This window comes from Calidris pugnax, unplaced genomic scaffold, assembly GCF_001431845.1.
Source record: "Calidris pugnax isolate Ruff unplaced genomic scaffold, ASM143184v1 scaffold20, whole genome shotgun sequence".
Lineage (NCBI taxonomy): Eukaryota > Metazoa > Chordata > Aves > Charadriiformes > Scolopacidae > Calidris > Calidris pugnax.
The window spans coordinates 23,469,638-23,493,982 of NW_015094510.1; the positions used below are offsets into that span (position 1 = coordinate 23,469,638).

General features: G+C 40.1%; 2 protein-coding genes across 8 annotated transcripts in view; one reads left to right on the forward strand and one right to left on the reverse strand.

Annotated features, from left to right (window-relative positions):
• FLT1 (fms-related tyrosine kinase 1) overlaps positions 1-7,714 on the forward strand; it is a 115,126-nt gene extending 107,412 nt beyond the window's left edge. For both annotated transcript variants that reach the window (XM_014966062.1, XM_014966061.1), the window contains 2 exons: positions 235-326; positions 5,687-7,714. In XM_014966062.1, the coding sequence (XP_014821548.1) occupies positions 235-326; positions 5,687-5,891 (297 nt within the window). In that variant the 3' untranslated portion in view covers positions 5,892-7,714. The remainder of the gene's footprint in view (positions 1-234; positions 327-5,686) is intronic.
• Positions 7,715-8,895: 1,181 nt separating this feature from the next.
• The window catches only part of PAN3 (PAN3 poly(A) specific ribonuclease subunit), a 78,096-nt gene continuing 62,646 nt past the window's right edge, over positions 8,896-24,345 (reverse strand). For 5 of the 6 annotated variants that reach the window (XM_014965953.1, XM_014965951.1, XM_014965954.1 and 2 more), the window contains 5 exons: positions 19,518-19,657; positions 18,569-18,698; positions 15,657-15,721; positions 14,868-15,006; positions 8,896-11,887 (listed from right to left, as the gene is read on the reverse strand). In XM_014965953.1, coding sequence (XP_014821439.1) covers positions 11,747-11,887; positions 14,868-15,006; positions 15,657-15,721; positions 18,569-18,698; positions 19,518-19,657 — 615 coding nt within the window. In that variant the 3' untranslated portion in view covers positions 8,896-11,746. Of the gene's footprint in view, positions 12,926-14,867; positions 15,007-15,656; positions 15,722-18,568; positions 18,699-19,517; positions 19,658-24,345 lie in introns of all 6 variants that reach the window. The other variant, XM_014965952.1, reaches the window with a different exon arrangement.

Here is a 24,345-nt window from a genome sequence, read left to right on the forward strand (position 1 = left end):
CTGTATCTGCACTAATGGCATGTGTTTGATGCACCCCAAAGCAAGGACCGTTTAGAAAGGCACCTGGGCATTGTGGCACCTCCAGCAGCATGCAGCATCTGTCTCCTAGAGCTCTCTGAGTATAAACAATGAAAATAATGGTGAAAATTGGACTGAAGAGTAATTGAGCCCAATGTAACAGTAACTTTCTACAGTTAACACCTAATAGGGTGGTGTCTGTCTTTTTTCTTCAAGGATTACCAAGCGGACAGTGGGATGGTGTTGGCTCCAGAAGAACTGAAACGTTTCACATGGACAGGCAGCAAGCAGAAACGGACACTCTTTGGGTCTGTATTTTATGTTCCTCTCTTCTACTTCACATTTTAGAGGACAAAGGAGGACTTCAGGTCCTTGTGTTAAATCAGGCCTACTGAAAGTAGCTGAGGTGTCCCCAGTCCCTGCAAACACTCTTGCTGAGGTGTATCCTGCTCAGATGGGTCAGCAGTCAATCAGCTCTCACACCTAACCCTCTATGCCTTCAAGGAAACAAATAACCCTCATAACCTTCAATGCACATCACTGCTATGATTTATTAGCACTCTATTGATCGGACTGATCCTCAACTCAAGGCCAGGCTGGACAAGCGGGTGCCAGAGAGCACTAAACCAAGGTAGTGATAGGTAACTATAGGAAACGAGCCCTTGGCAGGGCAGGAGGAGAAACGTGTGGCTATGAAGGATTTGCAGTTGTTTCTGCAAGTCCCCAAGGGCACCCCAGCTGGGACAAGGCTCTCTGTGCTTGTTTTTGCCCTTCTTTTCCATGACTCAGCTAAGCACGGCCCATTTAACACCCATGGGCTCAGGATGCTAAAGTGGCAACTTTACAATAGATGGATGTGAGGGCCTCACTTCTCTTCCTGCCTTTAAGCACTTTAATATATTGGCCACCTTCCTCCACCTAATTCCTGACAGCTGCCCGAGCAGGGAACTAGGGCTGCTCTAAGAAATTCGTTGCACTGACATGAACTCTCTGTAAATGGGAAATGTTTGTTTTCCCAAGGCCTGCGGTGTCTGGGTTCCCAGCCGCTGTGAAGCTGGCAGGGTCGGGGCCTGGTTTCGGCTCGCTGCTCTCGGCCAGCCCCGGGGACGGCCTGCGCCCAGCCCATCCTTCATCTCAGGCTGGCAGGAGGTCAAGGCCATCCCGCCATCCTGCCTGTGCCGGGCTTGTCAGCGCCGCGCAGCTGGGCAGGCTGGGAGGTGTAGTATTGTCTCAAGGAACAATTGGAGGCGGCTGAAACGTGCGGTCAAGGCAGAGAGGACTCTCTTCGAGAGAAATTCCCGTGACTAAGAGGGCGTTGGTTAAACGTGCAGGAATACGTGTGCCAGAGCGTGCACACTCACACGGCCAAAACACAGGGTGTGTGGGGCAAACATGCTGCTGGCAGGAGCCTGCAACGGAGCACAGCTCATGCCTGGCAAAGCCGGGCTGATCCAAGCCACTCCAAACTCCAATGCCTTCAAGTTGCACCAGGGTAGGTTTAGACTGGACATTAGGAAACAATTCTTCACAGAGAGAGTGGTTGGGCATTGGAATAGGCTGCCCAGAGAGGTGGTTGAGTCACCATCCCTGGCTGTGTTTAAGAACCGTTTAGATGTGGTGTTGGGGGATATGGTGTAGGGGAGAACTTTAGAGTAGGGTAGATGGCTGGACTCAATGATCCCGAGGGTCTCTTCCAGCCTAGATGATTCTATGATTCTATGAAACAAGTGCTGGAAAACCCTGTCTCCTGCTTGACTGCTCACATTCAGAAAAGAGGCTGGCAAGCAATTTTACTGTACTTTGATCTTACTGAGACAGTTTTCCATACTCACTTTTGAGGAGCCAGGTATTACAGAGCTTGGAATGCACATGGATATTAGAGGGCTCCAGAGGATGCAGTGTTTCCTAGAAGTGGCTTAACCTGTTTTTAATTCGTGTAAATGTGACATTCCTGAAGGCTGCCATCAGCCGCAGAGACAACATGGCAACCCCCCCAAATGAGATGTCTGAAATGACTTTTTTTGTGTGTGCCATGGAATACACGGAGTATGCCTCGAGCATCCCTCCAGAACTGCTTTAAGGAGCATTTTCAGCTGTAGTAGGAAAGGGAATGCTTGGATGGGAAAAAAAATATTAACTCAACAGTGGCTGCTAGAACGTAAATCCTCAGGGAAACAGAGCAGCTGGCTGAGAACACACAAGGTCATCTGGTCTGCAAGCTGAACAAGTGGTACTGTAGCACTTTGCCAAAAAGCACTCGTGTATGTGAATGCACACAGCAATCCTTTCGTCTGCACACACTCCTCAAAGTGGTAGCTTCCCAGCTAAGCACCCTTTACTTAGGCTAAATCGGAGCAGTAAATAAACACCACTGAAAGCACAAGAGCAGAGCCTGGAGGGGTTTGACACACGTAAGCAGATCTAACCAGATGCATAGTCCTACTTCTTCCCTTGCATCTCAAGCATCCTTCTCTGCGGTCCTGCTTCCTCTCTTGGCTTGCCTTGCAGAGAGCTGCTTCAGGTCGTTGGACCATCAGAAGAACAGCCCCAGAATAGGTTCTGAGTGAGCAGCAGCAGCTCACTGTCAGGGCAGCTGGTGCCAGCGCCGGGATGAGGAAAGGGTCACCCGCCTTTTAGCAGCAGTTTACAGCTCCACCACCTTCTCTGTAAGGCCTCATCGCTCCCAGAGCACTTACCATCACGCTGCGAACCTCAGTGCTGCAGTTCAGGGCACAGATGCACAGAAACGCACTCGCACCAGCGGGTGGGTCCTGTGCCGAGGCTGAGGATGCTGTGGGACTGTGTCCTCGCGGCTCCCCGGCTGCCTGCAGCCTGGGCTGCCTTCCTAGGGGCAGAACGGTTGGGGTCAGTGTGGCTTTATTCTCGGTTCGAAGCAGGTGGGGTGACTCTGTCAGACCAGCACAAGGGTGTTCTCACAGGTGACAGGACGAGAGGAGATGGCCTCAGGTTACGCCAGGGGAGATTCAGGCTGGATATTAGGAAAAATTTTTTCACTGAAAGGGTTATCAGACATTGGAATGGGCTGCCCAGGGAGGTGGCTGAGGCACCATCCCTAGAGGTGTTCAAAAGACAGGTTGATATAGTGCTGGGAGGTATGGTTTAGTGATGGTGATGCTTCTTGCTCGTTGTGCGGGTGTCTGTCAGTTAGGTTGATGGTTGGACAAGATGATCTTTAAGGTCCCTTCCAACCCAGAAGATTCTGTGAAGGGTGGGTGTCTGCTCTGGTGCGTGGAGTTAGAGGATTCAGACTTGCTGGGGCCATATCTGTCACCACACTGCTGCAGGACTGCAGCGGGTGGAAGGAGCCAAAGCTGGTGGCATCTGATCTCTCCCCTAGAAAGTGCACCCAGGGTTTGTTTCAGAGGAAACTAATAATTTTATTCCACAAGAGAGCCAGTGCATGCACTGGTGCTTACTCAGCATAACCAACTGGAGAGCCAGGTCGTGGGGAGAGCAGACAGCTCTGTTCCTTTGCAAGTGAAAAGGATACCAAGTGCAACTCTCTTCTAGCTTTTCAGATTGGTGAGAAAGCCCAGCCCAAGTAAGCCAAAATTCTCAGGCTGCCAGAAAAATGGCTGTGAACTTCACCACTTGTGAGCTGGAACAAGCATCTCAAGAGCCACAGCCAACCTCTAACCTCACTCTGTTCTTGGATCTGTCAGGAAAGGAGCAGCCGTTTCTTCCGACAAATGATCCCAATTAAAAACTAGCTAGTCAGAGTTTCTAATTTACATTCCTGGAGTGGAAAGAAGAGAGTCCACAGCTAGACAAGCCTTTACTGACTGTAAGCTCGGTCTGAACATGATGCCTGACCGTGGATGCCAAAACCCCAGGGTCTCCCTCGAAGCTCTCTGTGGGAGTGTATGTCCAGGTACAGCAGTGCACTGTTAATAGATGCAGCTCTACTGGTATGAAGATTTAATAGTTAAAGTAGAAGCCAAGTCTAGCTCATGAGAAAATGCTCAGGATTCAAAAGCCTGATGATGAGTGAAAGGATGAAGGAATGATAATTTTTTAGGCTCATGACTTCGCATGCACACTCCACTTTAGCCAGCCCACTGCTCCCTAAGACTCACAATTATCACAGGAGTAAATCACAGGAGCGTTTCTCTTTAAACCATCACAAGAAGTCTATCGGGTCTGTGACTAACCTTGTCACATAGTTATGGAATTTATCCCAAGGCAATTATTTGTCCATCTGCCAATAGATGCAATATAAAAAGATGGGATGCATCTGCAATCCTCATCAGGAGGGGTCTTCCTCATGAACTCCATCCATCTACAAACAAATGTAACGGGGTGATCTTCTTGGGAGGACCCTTCAATTTTCTACAGTAGGAGTGCAGACAGAGACCACAAAGCACACAGGCCTGTGAGATAGAGTCAGGAAAATGTGACATCCAAGAGAAACTGTTACTTCTACGTTTCCTAATCAGGAAAGGTCCTGTGCTATCAGTTCTGTACTTAAGATACAATGGTGCAAATTCTAATGAAAAGCAAAACCCTGGGCTCCCAAAGACTCGACAGATGTTCTGACTGTCTTCTCTGGAATTCAAGACTAGCGCTGCCAATGTTCCCGACCTTATAAAAGCAGAAGGGTGGAATGTCCATGAACTTATAAAAATGCAGGGGAGGGAATCTAATTTTAGGCACTGCAGCCCAACATAAGTTTACGTTAGGATTTCACATATAATCAATGATGCAAAATGCTCTTACTTGCCTTTCCTCTACAGATAAATCTTCAGTATCTAAATTCAGTGCTGTTGAAAAATCTCTTTTCCATAACTTTCTTCATTATTGAAAGAGCCCTTTTAAGCACTGCTCTCTCCTAATCCAGGTGAGAAAGTGCTGGAAGGTGAACAGGGTCTTAAAGGGTGGCTCAGCTGAGAAGACATTAAACCTTTCTTGTAAAGGGTATCTTATAAAAGAGAGCCTACATGATAACTGGTCCTTTGTGGGAGGTGAAAACTCTAATTTGAACCAGCAGTTCACATCTGCTGCTGAGAGAATCCTGAGAGAGCAGATATCCAGACCTTGTGCCCTTCCTCACAATCGCCCATTTATCTTAAAAACTCATCCCAGCATTAGGCTTTGGGAACACCTACACTAGCAGGTTTCTGCTTTTGCCCCAAGACTTGAGACCTTTCGTTACTTCACTCTGGCTCAAAAAAATCCTGGTTCCCTTAGGAAGAACGTTTAAGTCCAGGGACCCTACGGGGATGCACAGCCCAGCAGCAGCACAGGCACCGGACACTCCACACTACTTTGCCCTGCAACGAATTTTCACTCCCCAGCACCTGCCACAAATGAGCAATTAGAGCTTAAGCTGAGCAATCAGAGCTTAGGCTGAGCAATCCAGTACTCCCCACAAGCACCAAGACTCTTAATACTTACAAAGAACACAAGCACCTCAATAGCGATGTTCAGTCACAGCATCCCTGTTCAGAAGAGGACTCGAGGGGGACACAGGAGGGCTCTTTCAGCCCTCCGTTCCACTCCCTCATTGAGCAATCCCATCTGCATCAACGCTGTCCCCATCATGAAAAAAATAAACAAAGCTGCTTCTTGTGATGTGGCTTTGCTGGAGTCATTAAAATAAACACTCGTACATGTTCAATACACTAACTGTGAGGCTGCTCTGTTACAGCGTGAAAGGTGCCAGCAGGAGCAAGGAGTCCATGCTTTCTGGACTAACCAAGCCAAGAAGCTTCTGCGGTTTCAGCTGTGACCAGCTCAGTGACTCCAAGAGGAGATATACGTACGGTAACGCGGTCCTGGAGAAAATGAAAGCCTGCCACTCTCCCCCTCCTGACTACAACTCCGCCGTCCTTTATTCTCAGCCACCCGTTTAAGTGCTTCTAGGCCAAGACTTAAGTATGTATTTAACACATAAAGGTTCTTCTGAAACGCTGTCAGTTTAAAAACTTCGACCCAAATAATTTTAATTATCCTAAAATTCAAAAGAGATATCACTGGCTTAATCTCAGCGACCTGCTTTTCTACAGACTGCAACAAGCATATAGAAAATATAGCAAAATACTAATGCTTAGGCCTTGACTTTCCCAATGCTGAACACCAACAGCTGCCACTAAAATTGCCCAGTGCTTCTGAAAACCTGAGCGGTCATCATTACAGAGAAAACCAGTTTGCTGTTGGGTCCCTGGCAGCAGGGTGGCATTTTATGCTCCAGTCACCCAGCCTCGCTCGGCCTCGGGGGCAGCCCCGGTGTCCTGGTCGGGAGAGGCAGCTGGGAGCCCCCAGGGTCCCCCGTGTCAGGCACCTGCTGTGGGGGCTGGTGTAGTGTTGGAAAATAAAGGATTCTTCAGGAAGAAACAAACAAACAGCTCTTAGTGAAAACTCTGAGAAACTTGAGGGAAGGGTAATGCCCCGGGGAAGCTGAATTAGCTGGCTGGGGCATTACACAGCTCTTACTGCTTCGGATGGCAAGTGCAGCAAGGAGTCCTGCGGGGCAAGGATTCCAAATGTGTGCTGCAAAACACAATTGGCAAGCGTAGAGGAGAACTCAGATCAGAGCCAGGGCTGCAACAACAGGGAATACAGATCAGTTCAGTTTGGACAAGCCTGCTGAAATCAAGTAAATGCTCTTGAAGTTTTGCACTATGTCAGTATGCCAACACGCACACACACACACTGGAACCCAAACCACAAGCTAGGTATGTTGGAACCAAGCTCTGTCCGCGAAATCTCGTGGACTTTCTAACACTGCACTGATTATGTTTTATTTATGGGAATCTGTCTGACAAGACAAGATGGCTACTAAACTGCGTATATACTTTAAAGAAAGGACTGATCGCTAGAAAGTTTGAAGAGGTTAGAAATGACAAGACAAACTCCTTGGAAAGTTAGGGCAGCTTCTCTATGAAGACAGGTGAATTTCCAAGTTAGTTACCAGTATAGAAGTACAGGAATAACAAGGTATTCATTTGCAAGAGACTTTTGTATAGCATCTCAGAATGGCATGAATGTTCTTCGTTTGAGAAGCGTAACGATGCACCATCCCCTTTCACCTTTGAAGGTAATATTAAGTTGGCTATTTAACACAGTAGCACTGACATCTTCCAAATCAACAAGTACTGCCCAATCTCAGCTTCTTGTGGTCCACTATAAATATATATTAACTAAAATGCTACATATAATATGGTTCTGACCTTTTAAAACTCAGCTTAGGAGCTGTGATTTTAACCCACTAACAGACTTAAAGGCAAACGACCTTTTTCATACTTACGAAGAAAAATGTTCTTTGATATTCAAGTAAAAGAAGTATGTACCACAACTTCTAAGCTCAGTATCAATTCTAGATCTTCCTGGTGAAGAGATCATCAATTTTAATTATCTTCTGCGTTGGCTCTTGCTGGTAAAGTGTATTTGATCTTGATCAAAACTAAAAAAAAAATTAAGAACTGTTTCCTAACTACAATTGAGCAAAAATAGTTATGGGATGATGCATCTCTAAGGAAATGTTTGCACAGTGTAAATATATAAATATGCTTTTTGTGCATAAATATTTAAGAGAACTGGACTACAAAGATTACTTTTATATGAACCCCCTAAGTTTCTTCAGATGTGAATAACTCTTATTTTGTCTTTTATTTTCTGTCTTTATGCAACGTATTTGGCTGCTGAATCCACATAATAAAGTTTGCTTTTGAAAGAATCTGCAGAGTTCTGCCAAACTAGTTTTAATCCAGCACCAGAGAGTGCTGCAGCAGATGATTCAGCGCTGGGCAGCACTAACCCCAGGCAGATGGGAGAAGCCAGCTTTCATGGCGGGGGGGTGGGGGAAGGAAAAGCAGCTCATTAACAAACATCCATTCAACTGCCCCCCACGCCTGGTTACTTCTGCAGCTAGAAGGTATGGTAGAGCTGAGAAGACATGAGTTAGCACCTCAGGCCTGGCAGATGCTTCCTCTTCTTCAGAGAATCTCCACATCCTCACCCCATCCATCCGAAGCTGAAGATGCTGCCCCCATGGAGATGTTCAGTTGAGGGCTCTCTGCTACACAGCGTTTTATAGCGGGAGGGAATCTCCAGCTCACGTTGCAGAGAAACTACACACAAGTGCCAGAAGGCAGGCGAGATGAAACCTTCCCTGAGCAGGCAGAACATAACAGGAGGCTCTCTAGCTGCTACTGCACATCACTAGAAGGAACTGGAGACTAGATAATGGCACCAATCAAGCCTGCTGCAGCTTTAGTTTAGTCTCTATACAATAAAACTCTGAAAACACTGCAATTTAAGGCATAATGACTCCCTGTTAAATGTATGCAACGAATATTGAGAATTTCACATCTATTGCACAAAATTTCATGTTACATAACCATCCAGTCCTCTGGATGGGTATAGGAGATTTTACCCAATTGGTAACTCACCTCAGCTTTGCTGGTTAACAATACAGAAAAACAACTCTGGGAAATGAATCTGTCAATGACTCCACGTGCAAATTGTCAGAGAAATTAATGTGCTTTGTTATTGGGAAAAAACAAACAAACAAACAAACAAAAAACCCACCCAAACCATGAAAGTAAGTGTACTTTAGTAGAGTTTTCAAAATTAGGGGTTGTCCAGTAAAGCAGACCTGATCTGACAGAAGCAGATGGGACTTGGCTTGGGAGTTAGGGAAACGTGTATTAGCACGGTTTTAGTCAACAACTTCTGTAAGTTTTAGGAGCTCTGATGCACTGGCAAGCACTAAACACACTTTGTGACTCATGATTGTTTAAACTCTGCATTGCAGACAGAGTGGATACAAAAGAAATATGACAGAATGAAACACAACGTCAGTACCAAAGTTGACAAGCCCTGTATCCAAGTTTACATCGTCAAAATAAGGCCACATTATTTCTGGTATTCTTTATTAAAAATACTGCTGTACACATGAAGAATGAAAACAGGATTAAAGATGAGTAACACATATTGGGATCATGACATTAGAACTTAACATACTGGTGCTTTTTAGGGGAAGCAGTTGACACCTGAATTACTGAAACAAGGGCAAATTAAAAATACATAGGTACCCTCAACAAAATATTTACAATATAGTAAATACAGCAACAGAATTTAAAACAGGTACAAAAATTAAAATGACCAACATCAAATGATTTCAAAGGTTGTCCCTTCTGTGCTTTTAGCTGTAAAAAATAGGAAGGTCGGAATTAAATTTCCCATCTGGGAGGGGCACATCCTGGTGGCTCTTCTTTTTAAATACAGATACACAGTTCTTCCTACGAATGGATCAAACGACAACTTTAGGACAACCTTCTAAATGGAATTAAAATGGGGTAGAAGGGCTCTCCCCAAAAAAACACCCAAGCTGAACTTCAGACTGTTCAAATCATTCCCAAAAACGGACCAAATGAAATAAATAGAAAACAAAGCTCAACTTTTTTTTTTTTTTTTTTTTTTTTTTTTTTTTTTTTTTTTTATGCATTACCTGACACCAAATATTTTCTGGCTGACATTACGTATGAAAACTTATTAGCTGTCTACCTTTTTATTTTTAAACCAAGTCCTGAGGTTACTAGGGGCTGAAGCAAACTGACATTATGCAAATACACACAGGTTTGCAATTTAGACATGTCTTGCAGAGGGTGGTTTGCTGGTCTAAAAAGGATGAGAATTCAAGCCCTATTTTACCCCTGCCTTACACTTTCACAAAATATTGGTCCACAAATTAAATTTTCAAAGGTTCCCAAACCCCACAACTGAACAGATGATCCCCTTTCATTTTCAAAGAAAACAATACTGGAAAAAACCTCAGCCCGCTTATAAATTAAGCATTTCATATTTCTTCTAGAATACAAGTACTTCTTTTTTGTACAAAAGAATTACAATATGATTTGTCAAAAAACATATAAAAGACAGCTGCTCTTCCTCAAATACATGAGCTAATGATAAAAGACTGTTTTGCATGTTCACTTTTCAAAGTTCCTGTTCCTTTTATATTAAAAAGAACATTCTGGCAACTGTTATCGTTTGAATATTAAACATTATGTTCCTTTTAAAATTCACTCGATCAAATGCAACAATAATCGATTCTTAAACTCAACAACTGATGCTACCTAATGTGGATTCAACCACATTTTCTAAAATGTGTAAAGCATGTCCCTAGTCTTCAAAGCTTTCGATGTGAAGAGAGTTGCTTTTTTTCTTGATGCAAGTCTCAAGGCGGAGAATCATTTTAAAGCTTATAAAAGTGGACAGAGAAATATTAAAAACTTCTCTGAAAACTACAAATATTGAGAATTATTAAAATTGATGTCAGTAACATCAGTTGCAAGTGCTTAGAGTCTGTCCTGACCTTTTGAGTTTCCACATTTTCTTCATGGTGAGCACCCAGTGCTATTAAAACATTCAGTGCTGGGAAAGGGTAGATACAGTCTTCACTACTGCTTTAAGAAAGGAAATTCCTACATATTTGGCAGTCTTCAGTATCAAAGTGTAGGTGTTTAACTAGAAATCCCATGAATACCCAAGTTTGGAGACAACTGCATGTCCAAATATTAGAAAGTTAATTGAGGAGGAAAATTCCAGACTTTTGAGACTGAATTACTTCAGGAATATTCATGTGTTGAGTATTATCAAAAGTAATATTACTTTGGGCTAAGCAGTGACTGCAAAGGCACAGCAGATCATTATCCCTCCAGATTCAGGCTGTAAAACTTGAAAAGCTCTTGATGCCAGACAACTGCTGTGTTTAGTTAATCTTCTTTTAACAGTGTCTTTGTATCTGTATCCAGTGTAGCGTACCATAATAAAGCTGTGGTTCAAAGAACAGAACTTTATACAAAAATTATACTGTAAATAACCTAAAGTAATACACTCCTGAAACTTCAGGCATTTAAACAATTTCTTTAAAAAAAAAATCTATTAAAAAAATTGCATAAATGTAAATGCTTCTGACTAGCAGGAAAACGTACAAACAGTTTTTAAAAGGCGCTGGTTGTGTTTAGAGCAAGTTTGATATGCTCTTTAAATTAGAGATGGTTCCCATGTTGCTATTTTCGTCACTTCGCTTAGGCAAGGTTTAAATCAAATGACAGGGGACTTTCTTTCCTTTTTTGTCAATTCACCGATACTTCAACTTGACTGGTTTTAAAAGGTTTTGTCTTCTCGCGTTTCTTTTTTGAGCTAACAGTGGGTGGCATACAGAGCTTGCATACAACACACTTTTACAGAGGTTATGAACTAAACGGTCATTAATAGAACACAATTTCTATTAAATTATTTACCTGGTCCTTTATGCTATTCTGGGTGCAAATAATATCAAAAATGAATAAATTTTGCTATATCCTCAGTGACAAAAATGTATCCCAGAAATGTCCTTGCAAAGAGTTTCCCTTAAGTATACAATGTGGCAAAACTTCAGAGATCAGAAAAGTCTTAAAAAAATTAAAATTAGTGCATATACAAGTGGAAAAAATAAAAGCAGGAACATCATGCACCTGATGTGTTCCTTAATCTAAAATAAATTCTTCACAGATAAAGCCTCCAATGGCAGCCTTAGCTCTAGGATAAGTGAAACATTCTTCCCTTCAAGTAACAGTGTACCTGACTGAAGTGCAAGCAGCTTTGCTCATCTCCTGTTTGTTTCCCAAATGTGAAATGAGATGACAACAACAATTCAGCTGTAGTGCAATTTGCTATTGGTTAAGTTCCTCAGCAATGTCCTGCATGCTTTCAGCAAATACTACAACTGACCATTTGCGGCTGCAATCAGTTCTTGAAAAGTATTTTCAAAGCAGCGTTTTAAATCGCTGTAAGTTACCACAAGTACACTCTTCTCATCTCTGGAAATGAGGCTTATTTTTTCTGGCACACCAGCATCTAACTGTAACAAGAATGCAAAAGATAAAATAAAAGAAGTGTGAAAGAAATGGCAAAACATTTCCCCAATAACAAAAGCAATCAATTTCTTGGCAAGCACATTGTTGTGGCGCGGTTCAAATCTGCTAACGCCACAAAAAGGAAGGATCTGAATCGCACCACAACAATGTACTTGCCAAAAAATCGAGACATTTTGGTCTTAACCTGATGGACATTCCAGACCTTTGCACTAGGTTACCATTGTTTTCTTCCCTTTCCATAAAGCTAATAATCCTACAATGCTATCTTCCCCTGTGCAGAAAGCCTAGCCCAATTTCCATAGATCTTCTGATGAACAAAACCATGTTTGACATTATATTTGCACATAAGATTCACAAGCCTCCAGGCAGGGTAGGTAAATTAATTCTTGCCCACTCTAAAAATGAAATAATGGATGGTCCAGCCCCAGGCAATTAGAAAACCATTAGAAACCCAAGCCTCACGTTTTTGGGAGTACTGGTAACAAACTAGTTCCTAAACTGTTCGGTACATTTCTTCCTTTAATGGAAAAAAAACCCCAACCCCAACCAAACAACAACAAAATATTACCTAGTTATAATCCATAAACAAATAGATAATTTCAGGCTAAAGACTAAAGTCTGTTCCACATTTGTTCTCATGTTTTGTTCTGACTTCTCACATTTGGTATTAAAAAAAAAAGGTATGTTACACTAAGTACTTCAGAGCTGTACCACTCAATCTCAATTTGGAACAGAGGAATATCCTACTTTACATGCTGACGTCCCTTCCAAGACTGTACCTTACGTTCTCCTCACTTTGGAAGAAATATTCATCAGTGGAGAATTTTCAGGCTCTCTTATAATGCAAAACTTCTGTGGCTCTACAAATTTTCTTGTTTCGATACAGAAGGTGGGACAGAGACAAGTGGGATATGACATTATTGAGGCCATCTTTGGAAATACAACCCCAGCAGGATTAAATAAATGTTGTAGCAGCAGAACAATAATTCCATTGGTCACCGAGATGTTCCACTGGCTGCTGTCTGAAGCAACACAGCAAGTTAGAAATTTCTTGCATTTGTCCTCTATAATAGCGTTCTGAGCATAACCTTAAAAGCTGGAACCTCCCAAATTTAACGTTCCTACTTTGTGAATAGCTTCAGAAGGACAAAAGCGAGCCAACTAGCTTTTAATTCTTGTAGTGTAGGACAAAAACACCAGTCTCTTCCAACATTAATTACTAAGTGTTGTAATTAAGGTGTTTGTAAAATACTGTCTACTGTTCTCATTAGCATCATTCAAGAAATTAGTGAATTACCTTAATGAATTTAGGATATGGAAGATCTGTATTAAGAAAGCCACACAGCTAACTAAACATCAGTATTTATGGCTTTCTTCCTCTTCTCCTGTGGAGGCATAAATCAGTATCTCAGCTGAAAAGATCCCAAAAATGCCACATTGAAAAAAAATTTCTTTTTTTTTAAGCAATAGAGTAATTCTCATTCAAGAGGAATGCTTTTGGAGTGTAGCAGGAAAGCCCAAATAACCACTTCTACTTGTGCACTCTACAGTTTCAGAAGTGTTTTTTGGAGTGTATTTCCAAAGCAGAGTTCTGTAAGCCTTATGTTTTTTTGTGTGCTGAGCCTACAACCACAGAAGAGAAGAGCCTCTGTTTAAAAAGGTAAGCCATGAACATTTATAGAACAAGGCATTCTTTGACACCATCTCTTACCTGACCTATGAATTCAGGACTGTCCCCTCTTGCTACAGTACTGTACGGGTCACTGCTTTCAAATCATGATGGTATTTCACTGCCTATTTGAATATCAACATGCTTTCTTTTTGATTTAGCCTCAATCCCTTTAATGTCCTTTTTAAAGTGATTACAGACACCAACCAGAAAGATAAAAAGGAGGTTAAAGAAACGCACAGCAGTGGTCTAATAGGAGATTAAAAGCCCCGACAATTTAGAAAAAGATTTAACTGTAGTTAAGTCAGTTGTTACACATCAAAGGGTCTGAATATTTTCTGGAAGAGAAAGTTGGCTATCCTAACCCTAGAAAAGAGAATTCTAGCCACTGACTTGCTTTGTCAGTGTCTGCATCACCATTCTCTGCAGTGAGTGCTACAAAAAAAAGGAAGCAGCAACACCTTATTCTGCTATGAATTACTGAAGTTTGGCAAAACAATGTAAAGTTAGTTGATAGCCAATCTGCCAATTAAAAAAAAAATCAGCTCACATACTTTTTTAATTTACAGAGCAAGACAAATACTAGAATTGCTGAAGATCTTGCGGTCTCGCACATCTCCTGCTATTAATCAAGAGAGCACTCAGCTAAAATTTTGCTAGTGGTGCAGCTCTTAGAAAATTGCAAATAGCTCTGTTAAATCAACCTTGGAAAAAAAAGGCTGGAGAGGCTGGGGGAGTTACCAGAAGTGGACTTTACATGGTAAGTCACCAAAATTTTCCAGCACTATCCTAGACAGTAAGGATTTTGCACAAACTTTTATTGCAGTTTCCCCTCCTGATACGCCCTCCTGTCTCCTACTCTGGTCAGCACAGTTTAGGAATGGATCCTCTTGCCTTAAGACCATCCTCTGTAACAACTACATCAGCAGAAACCTCCACCAGTTAAAGGGGTTTCATGGATCCTTTATGCTGTGTTGAAAGGCCAGAGTAGCATAAAGGGACCAGCATTGCTTATCCACAGTATTCAATGCATTCTAGGATGAAAAATTACTACTGTATCTCATGCTGTATTACCGAACTTCACATTTTAATATTAATATACTAAGTTTATTTAAAATATCCATAAATGTTTGAATATTAGCTTAGTGAATACATTGTTTTCATCCAAAACAGGGGGAAAATAACCATCAGTTAAATCAACAGAATTCACCTGCCAATGACAACTTGAAGTGGAATATTATTTTAAAGAAAGTTAACTAAAAAAATTTTTAAAAGCTAACCCAAGTACAGTGTACCTTGTTAAGACATGAGATAATGTGACTGAGGTCAATCCAAGGAGTACCCGCTTCTGTCACCTGATGGAAAAGGTGATCTCGAAAGAGCTTTAGTAAATACCTGTCTCCAGTTTCTGACCACGTTGGGTCCTTCTGAAACCTGGTGTAAAACAAAGGCTCATATTAAAGCTCAGAACATTAAGAAAAATCAAAACCCACAGATATATGTACACGACTCTTCAATCTAAATTGAGTAATCTTACTGCTTTGCTAAACTACCCATTATAATTTGCAATTAAATTAGTCTCCCCCTACAAACAGAATATAACATAATCCAAGTTTCTCAGCTGAAGTACCCAAAACTAATGCCTACCAAGAGTCACAGAAAAGTAATGGAAGAAAGCAAGAGTTGTCTATTCAATAGGGTGGAAAACAGACCATGAATGCTTCATTTGTATGTAATAGTTGATAAAAAACAAGCTGAAAATTAATTACCTTAAAACCAGTATCTACACCATCTGCTGCAGTTAAAGCAAGCTACAGATTTCCTCAAAAACCTTTGTCACTCACAAGAGACTGCTAAGAGAAACCACACTAAAAAAAAATGAAGCAACTTTGTCGTATCTATTTGTAGCCATCTCTTCTCCTTTATTTAAAATTTTAGTCAAAGCTGCTTATCTTATTTTTTCTCAAGGCTTCTTAAATACTCAAATATGGGGAAAATGTTTAGCTTAAATTAATAAGAGAAGAAATTCTGCACTGCAAACTGGGTTTTACATACTCTACACCATGAAAACAAGTATTTCTTACTCTGGCCTCTCATTGATTGTTCCCAATTTTGCTAGAAGCCTAAACAACCTTCCATTTTGCACTTCCTAGAAAACAAGAAAGATATTATTAAAGTTTCTGAAACATAAAATTAAGACACTTATTTGCAAAAGATACACAGTAGTAATGCCAATGATTGAATGTATTATATTGTGTAACAGTAGACCAATGCTCATTTTTACACTTCACATTCAAATTATAATGTGGAGAATTAACAATCAATGACACTTTGCTGCCCCAGTAGAAACTGGCTCAGGCAATCTATTCCTTTGTGGAAACATAAGTCTAGTCTCATGCCAGGTATACTTACAGGTATGCTAAAATATAGTAAGTCAAACAAGAAGAATAAGTTAATATATATACACACACAGAGTAACCAACATCTGTAGAAATATATAGTATAATACCTTATTTCAGGTCAGATGAAAAGGAACATAATATACCAGAATTTTTTTTTCAGAAATGCGTTCAAACATTCAAATTATAATTGATTCCAAATATAACTTCGAAACAAGTTTTTCCAAAAAAGCTAGAAGTTGTGTTAAAACAGTATAAATTTTGACTCCATCAATGACATAGATAAAGCAATGAAAACAAGCTCACACAAGAGACAGAACATTAGAAATATACATGTTTAGAATACATGCAATTGAAAAATTAATTCCATAGATTTTTCCTTATCAATTAGGATACAGTAAAAAGAGTTACATCCTAGCTGACATTAGCTGTGGATTAATCTTTTGTTTAAGTAAAAGCTGCTCAGAGCTGGCAGGAAAATTATTTTCTCCTGACATTACTCATATTCTCCAATGGCCCAGCTCTCCGACATTATTCATGCTAAGCTGCATCTCATTCCATGCATGATCATATTGATTTCAAATGAATTCAGTCTGGAGTAGTTTACTGTGCACAGCTGGGTAAATAAAGTAGGTCAAGGTGATAATAGCTTGACCTCAGACAACCTATAAGTTGCAAGACTTCTACTACCAATCTAAAAAACATACAGCAGAACGGCTTGTACCACAACTGTAGCTACACTTAGAGACTGACAGGGAAGACTTACCTTGTCCAGCTAGCAGAGCTCTACACAACCTCCAAGTAATTTTTTGGTATGTGGCCAAAAATACAAAAGCCAAACCCACATTTGTGTGAATGCCACCGCCTTGCAGATTCCAGTCAATGGTGACACAGCTGTGCAACAGCACTGGCACTAAGTCTCCAGGTGGCCTCTCTTCAGGCTTAGTAGCCTGCAAGGCAGGGAGCTCTTCTACAGAGTGGATTAGAGGACTTGAAAAACTGAGGCTTTGAATGCTGTGATATATGTACGTATGATGGGAATACTAAGGTGAGGAACGAAAGGGGTAGAATAATGGGGTTACTGCTGTGTAAAACGTGAGCGTTACAGGAGTAACAAGACATTCATGGCTTCGAGAAAACAAAATTATTAACTACATACATACCACTTCCAGCATCAGAAGCCTCTAAACTACAGATGACAGCATGCTTGGAGAGTATGAGGAAAAATATCATACACGTCGGTCTTGTTTTAATACTCTCCCTGAAGTGTCTGCTTTGCAACAATAATGGAGAGGGTACTAGGCTAGACTTAAGGGAAGCTGTAGTTCTGATGTTACTGACGATGTGGTAGTACAAACAAGTTATACTATGACAGCTAATTAGCAACTGCTATTTATCACTTATTAGCTATTGCCAAACTTGGGGCTATGCAACAACTTGGATTTGTAGTGGCTCTGCTCACCCACCAGTGACAAGCAACTGCTACAAACAACGTGACTGGAAATGCAGACTGCTTAATGCTAATCACAGGACAACCTCTATCTTTGCTGGGGAAAAAGGTCCACCTGCCCAAATTTGTGCACACATATTGGGGCACCTTAACAAGAAATGTGCTTGAATATCTTCATAGCAGGAGTAGTGGTTGACTCTGATAGAGTGAGCACCAGTCATCTAGAGCTCTGCATCCGAAGCAGATACCACCTTGCTGTTCTACAGCTCTTTGCTTCTGATAGACTTCAATATCTTTCAAGTAAGGCAGGAAAATTGGTTAACTAACAAGCTAATGGTAGAGAATTTAAGAGAACCAGTCCATCAGAATCCCAATAATTGTCTACTGCCTCTTAAAAAAAATTCTCAATGAGAGCACGTAAAGGTAAGGAGTCACAGGACCTGACTAAATCCTTAAAAACTTAATACCCTACCCCACACATCTTCAGCACCATGAAAGCCTTCTGTAATGTATTTCAGTCTTAGAAAATCCTGTGACCAGTGGCTTCTGATGAGCAGACACCCTTTCTTGTTGAACAAATACACACTAACATGGGACAAGGTACATGTTTCCTTTGTAGTTGGCACTTGATACCTTGATAGACTAACCAGACTCTCACAGCAAGAGATGCACATTCCACAGAAACTGAGGACAGCTGCCTTTACCTCCATGATGTAGCATTCATTTGGAAAGGAAAACACTTGAGATAAGTAAAGGGATACTGGAATCCAAATCTATCCAATAATTTAAAGGCAACATTTGTTGCTGTGTAACCTCTAGCTCAAACTACATGATCTATTGTGGGATGACATGAATGGCCTGCTTTTTTCACTTTAACCATTCTATAAAGAACATCTTTTCCCAAAGATTTCTGGTTGGACAAGAAGATATTATTTTAGTTAAAGCCAGCTGAGGACATCCTAAAACTAGTGGTTCTTGAAGCTTTGGACTTTCAATACCTTGAGCTCAGAGTTCTCAAGCCTGCAGGCAGATTATTTAAGTTGCTAAACAAACAAAAGGAAAAACCAGTAGAAGACATTCCCTCTTAAGGTACAGCTGTAGGAATACTGACTATAGATCTTCTCATAGGAATTACTAAATAATTTACCTTTGCAAGGTCTTCCTCTATAACATCATTTCGCATTTGAGCAGCATCCAACTGAGTATAGAATCGCGCACCAATCATAGGCATGATATCATTTACACTGCGAAGCCTGTTTTGGTCAGTCAGCAAATACCTGCCAAAATATCCCCACCCCCAAAAAGATTACTTAAAGTGGCTGCAAGTGCTGGAGAGATCATCCTATTATGATTTTATAACTATTTAACCCTGATGCCTATTTAAAACACAAAGTTGACAGTTGCAGCATTTCTTAAAAAAAATATTAACAGAAAAAACATGTGTGTTAATTTCCATGTATACATCCAGTCAGTTACTTATACAAGATAGGAGTGTACTTTCATGGAACTGCATAGCTCATCCACTCAAACAGCAAGAACATAACAACAGAGAAGATACGAAGATTCAGACTGTCGTGCAATTGTTTTTCAAATCAGGGAGGGGATAGATTCCTACTTTTCCCTCTTAGGCTCCAAGAGGAGAAAGGCTGATTATATTAAACACCACAAAATAATATGCAGCCAAGAAAAACTAGCACTCAACCCTTTGATCAAAAAGGCAACGTGCCTGTTTCTCAACACCTGAAGCTATAAGATAAGACTGGTATATTACTATGGTAGGTAATCGTCAACGAAGCCCAGTATTAAAGACAACTTAAAATGCTTGTTTTCTTTAAGCTCCTAATTCATATTAGGAGCTTATCAGCACTTAGAAAAGAAAGGGCATTGATTTTATTAGATACACCATGAAAATACACATTATACAAACAAATTTTAAATTATGTTTAGCTATGCATTGACTACGCAGACAACATGCAGACAAATCAATGACAGTAGTTATCTGTAATCCTTATCTAAAAATATCACTTGACATTTTCACTTGTATGTTTAAAAAAGAAGTAGTAAATTTCTTTAAAAGACTTATTAAGCAAACTTACAAAATCAGATTCTTCAGATCAGAGGAATAGTTGATTGTCACCAGTTCCATTGCTTTCTGCAAATTCTCTCTCTGAATTCCTGATAAAGAATTGCAAGCCAAAGCCAACACAACTTTCCCCAGGGAGATCAGATCTGCTTGCTAATAGGGAAAACATACACAGATAAGATTCTTAATATAGATAAGTAGTACCTATAGTACTAGATGGTGTTTAAAAAAAGACAGTTCTTCAATAATCTTAGAAGAATTTAAGTAACTAAAATAAGTGCTATTCAAATCATAGTTCAATATGAATGCCCAAGTTAAATTAGTCAAAACCTACAGAGGAAAATCTGTCTTGATTTTCTGTCCTGATACCTAGCAATTTCTAGGTATAACATTTATCTTTGAATGCTTAACATTTACCTAATTTTAGCTTAAGGATAGTACCAGAGAGAACTCTTGTGTAGTGAGCAGAAGCTCTGCAAAGAGGTTCTCCTAACCACCCACCTGCTCGCTCCTGATGAGTCAAGGATTTGGTGGCAATTAGAGCAAGTCTTCTTGATAAGAGATGCAGAAATACCTATCAAGGATGGCCAGCGTGACAAGATATGAACTACTTGAAATAACTAGACAGGAACAAGCCTATATGGCTGACAAATTGAGCAGCATCACATTTTATGAAGAAATCCTTAGTGTTACCAAATACTTTACTTAAATGAAGAATGGCTCTTAAAAGATGAACGCTGCCTACAAAATGCTTTGCCACAACAGAAAATTCTGCCAATTTTAATAGATAGCCACCAGAAATTATTTTGAAAAGCTATACCAGATTCTAAAGCCATCCCTAAAAAGAGGAGCCTAATTTAGTAGCAGACAACGACATTCAGAGCAAAAGCTGCCTGACTCTTTCCATGGAAAAGCTTTCAACTCCACACAACTTGGCAAAACTTGAAACACCTGCAATTTCCATGTTGGATGATTGCTTCAAAATGAATTTAAAAGTCAACTAGAGATACAAATTTAGTAGTTTCCTGAGGTTTTTTTTTTTTTTCCCTGAGAAAATAAGTTATTCTTGCAGAGTTAAAAAAGTGAAAGCTACTAATCATCAAGAATGTCAGCTCCATAGTCTGGACCAAGACTATGCTATTTAGCAGAGTATGCACTCGTACAAAGAATACACCTTCTTTGTATGGTGTATGGTAGTGAATGGCCAAAAATTTGGCAGCACGACATCATCAAAAGTTCTGTGTAGAATTTGGCAGCTTTAGGAAACTGCTGTGATGGTGAATGTGCCATAGCCCCTCACAGCTCTTTCACCCAGAGGGGTAACCATGTTTGTTGCCTCTGGCTCTGAGCAGAGCTTTGCCTGCAGCTGCATCTCCCAGGTGTTGAGGGACAGTGTGAAGGCAACATTTTCCAGGTCTTTCAATATCCCTGCTGTTTCCATATAAAGTATGATTAAGCAGCACAATTTAAACATGAATATGCAACATCGTAGAAGTTAAAAAGCATAGTACTCTTGTAGCTAATGAAAACAGAAACAGGATGTGGAAAATGAGACAGAAATAAGGACAAAGCAGTCGATAAGGAGACAGAACTGGCATCTACTAGACTTGATTTCCTAAGGAACCAGGAATTCCTGAGTATTGGCATTCCTTTGTACTTTGGTAAAGAGAAAAGAAGCAGAGCAACAAACCCCATTTTTGTGGGAAACCTCTTGCTTCCACTACCAAGTAGTTAATGTGAGCAGCAGAGGACGTTGCTATAGTACTAACAGGAATCATGCTGATGCAGTATCTATACAGAGACACGTATCCCCTGGTACAATGGCTTTTTTTTTTTTTTTTTTTAAAAGACTCAGAAGAAATATGGAAGTATTTGTATTAACTACAATCTTTCTTCTTTCTGCAGTCCCCTACTTTACACTTAATACTTTCAAACTTTTAGTAATTCATAAGGATGTATACTATATAAATTCTCTATTATCATACAACCCTGAGAAAATGAAAATCCACAACTTCAGGTAAGATCTTATGAAAACATAGTCTTCCTTTACATAGGCGTTTTCATAATACAGATTGCATTGTACTTTAAAAACGGTTGAGAAAGAGTCTTACATTAACATCAGCCAGGAAATTCTAAATTCAGGCTTTTGGTTTTTTGAGTGTTTGACTCGCAACCTTAAACTTTGTCTGTTTTGCAAATTACATCTAATAGAAAAACTGGCAGAGGAGATATAACACACCAATACAGCCTCAAACATTTTAAATTACAGTCAATGCTTAACTTGTTTTAGTTGCAGAAGTGGCTTGCATTCATCCCACTAGTTTTAGGAACTTAAACTTCAAGCGATTCAGTCAAGAGTCTGATCCATTTAAGGTATCTGTAATTCTGCAAGACAATTCATATTTTGAGTGAGCCAAATTGCTCTCTGGAGTTGCCTCACTATCCACTGACAGCTGAAACCCTGAAAGAAAATGTTATTACAATGCCCAATGTTTGAAGTAATACAAGTGCACAAAGGCAGGTAGTAATTTTCCTGGGTGATAGGGGAATCACAGAATATCTGGAATTGGAAAGGACCCATAAAGATCAGGATTTAAGGAAGTCAGATTCCTATTTTAGAAGGAATAGGACAAAACCATGACCCATTGACCAACTCTATCCATGCAGACAGGGTACACAGCTTCCCAGAAGCTGGTGTACACCATCTTTTCTATAAGGAAGTAATCTACATATGCCTATTAAGCCCTAACCTCCCCTCTTCCTCCTTCCAGGCAGAGAAAGGTTAAGGGGGATGCACAAGAACTTCTAGACGTCTTTGGAGCTGGGACACCAGAAATAAATGCTGTATTCCTGTAGTACCTTGCTAGTGCAAGGTACAGATCAGCTTTCGGTACAATAATTTCCCTGTTTATACTCCATATCATGCTTTGCTCGTATCTATGGATCACATTAGTTCCTCTTGCCACAGACCTGCCAGAAGATTTTTGCTATGGTAACTATCAACAGTGACTAAGTCATAACATGTTGATTCTCAACTTCAAGGAAAAGCTTTACACCTTTTAAATACAGGCTGCCCTTTGTTCAAAAATGTACCTTGCATGCAACTAATGACCAATTCGCAAGTCAATTCATAAACATAACCTATACTTATCTTCCTGCCTCCTGAAAGCTTTGCTAGTAAAGATTTTATCACCATCATCTAGTTCATTGCTAGAAATATTAAATAGCATTAGACTAAAAACCAGCCTCTAGGAGATAAATTCAGGAACAGCCCTCTTCATTACTGTCTCCCTGTTATCAAATTAATTTCAAATATGTCAGTAAGCAATTTAAAAGTTAATTGAATAGATAGCCTTTTCTTTCTGCATAAATTTTTTAATGTTAAAAAGGTATGTGCTACTATGCCAAATGCCCTGAGGATACCTTTTATACACTTAGCTTTATCAGCCAGATATAAGAGCTAATCAAATAAATCAATTTTTTGACAAGATCCATTTTCCATAAACTCTTTGAAACTGACATTACTTTTTTGTTTGTCCTGTTCCACGGCTTTGCTTGGATCAATATCAGCTCATCCACTCTACAACTCTGTGGATTCACTTATCCTTTTAAGTTCTGGAAATGCAGTTAGAAGTCCCTCCAAGTTCCTAGATTTTTTGATTATTTATTTTTTAAAGTCAACAGTAATACTCCAGATGAGTCTTCAGCTGGTTTCTTTAATCTGAGGGAAGTTATTTTGGTTTGCTAAATTAAAAAATATTTACTTAGAGCAAATGTAACCTTATAATCCTTGTCATGTCAATAAAACTTATGTTTTCACTTAATTTCGTATGGATAAGACTCACCTTCATTTTATTCCAAATACAGAAATATTTATTAAACCTTTCTACTGTTTCTTACATCACCATTTATAGTTTTCCCATCTGTATCTTGTAACTGACTGACAGAAGACTTAAGGATTAGGGGTGGGAAGTGATGTGCTGGTATTTATATAGGTTTAACACCTTGCTTATAATGCAAGCAGCCATTCACATTTCATTTACTTTTTTTTAAGCTTCCCTTACTGTTGCCTTAACTCTTACATGAACATGTAAATTAATGTTTAACACAGCCTGTAAAGAACAATTGCAGCTCTTTTACATAGCCCCTCAGTGTTCTGGCCAAACTCTTTCCTCTCTATATTGACAATGGGAAATAGCCACAAAGTGACAAATGCTAACAAAAATACCTTCCTCCATTGAAGACAGCAACAAGGAAATGCATATTAGCTGGGCAGTAAACCAAGAGATAACCTACATTTTTAACAGTCACGCTGGAGTCCCAGAGGAATTCAGGAACTGGGTCATGGATCGAGAGGAAAAAGGACAAGCAGCAGCTGTTATTTTGTAATTTTATCTGGCTAGGGCAAACAAAGGTAGAGGATGATAAATGACCCCTGAATTGCAAGGAATAAACTCAGTCCAGAATCTCTGAAGGAACAAAATGGATAGTGAAAGCCTAACCCTTCTAGAGGAAGTGACAAAGAAGGCGGCAATACTATATTTTCTAACTCCAGTTTAGATCTTCCAAACTACGTGCTTAAGAGCACTTCTTTTCTGGTTTAGCAGTGATACCTGAGCAATTTGGATATTAACAACATATAAAACATGCAAAACCATGCCCCCTAAACAAAACTAGGCATTACCAAGCAAGTTAGTTGCCAAGTGTTGGTCTGCTATGGTGGTAAATGCTTTTGACAGGCTTGTGTACCTGCAAGCATTTTTAGATTTGTACCTCCAAGTACATTAAATGTTTTGCTTTAAAATTACTTGAATGTCGTAATATCTCAGGAGGATTTCTTT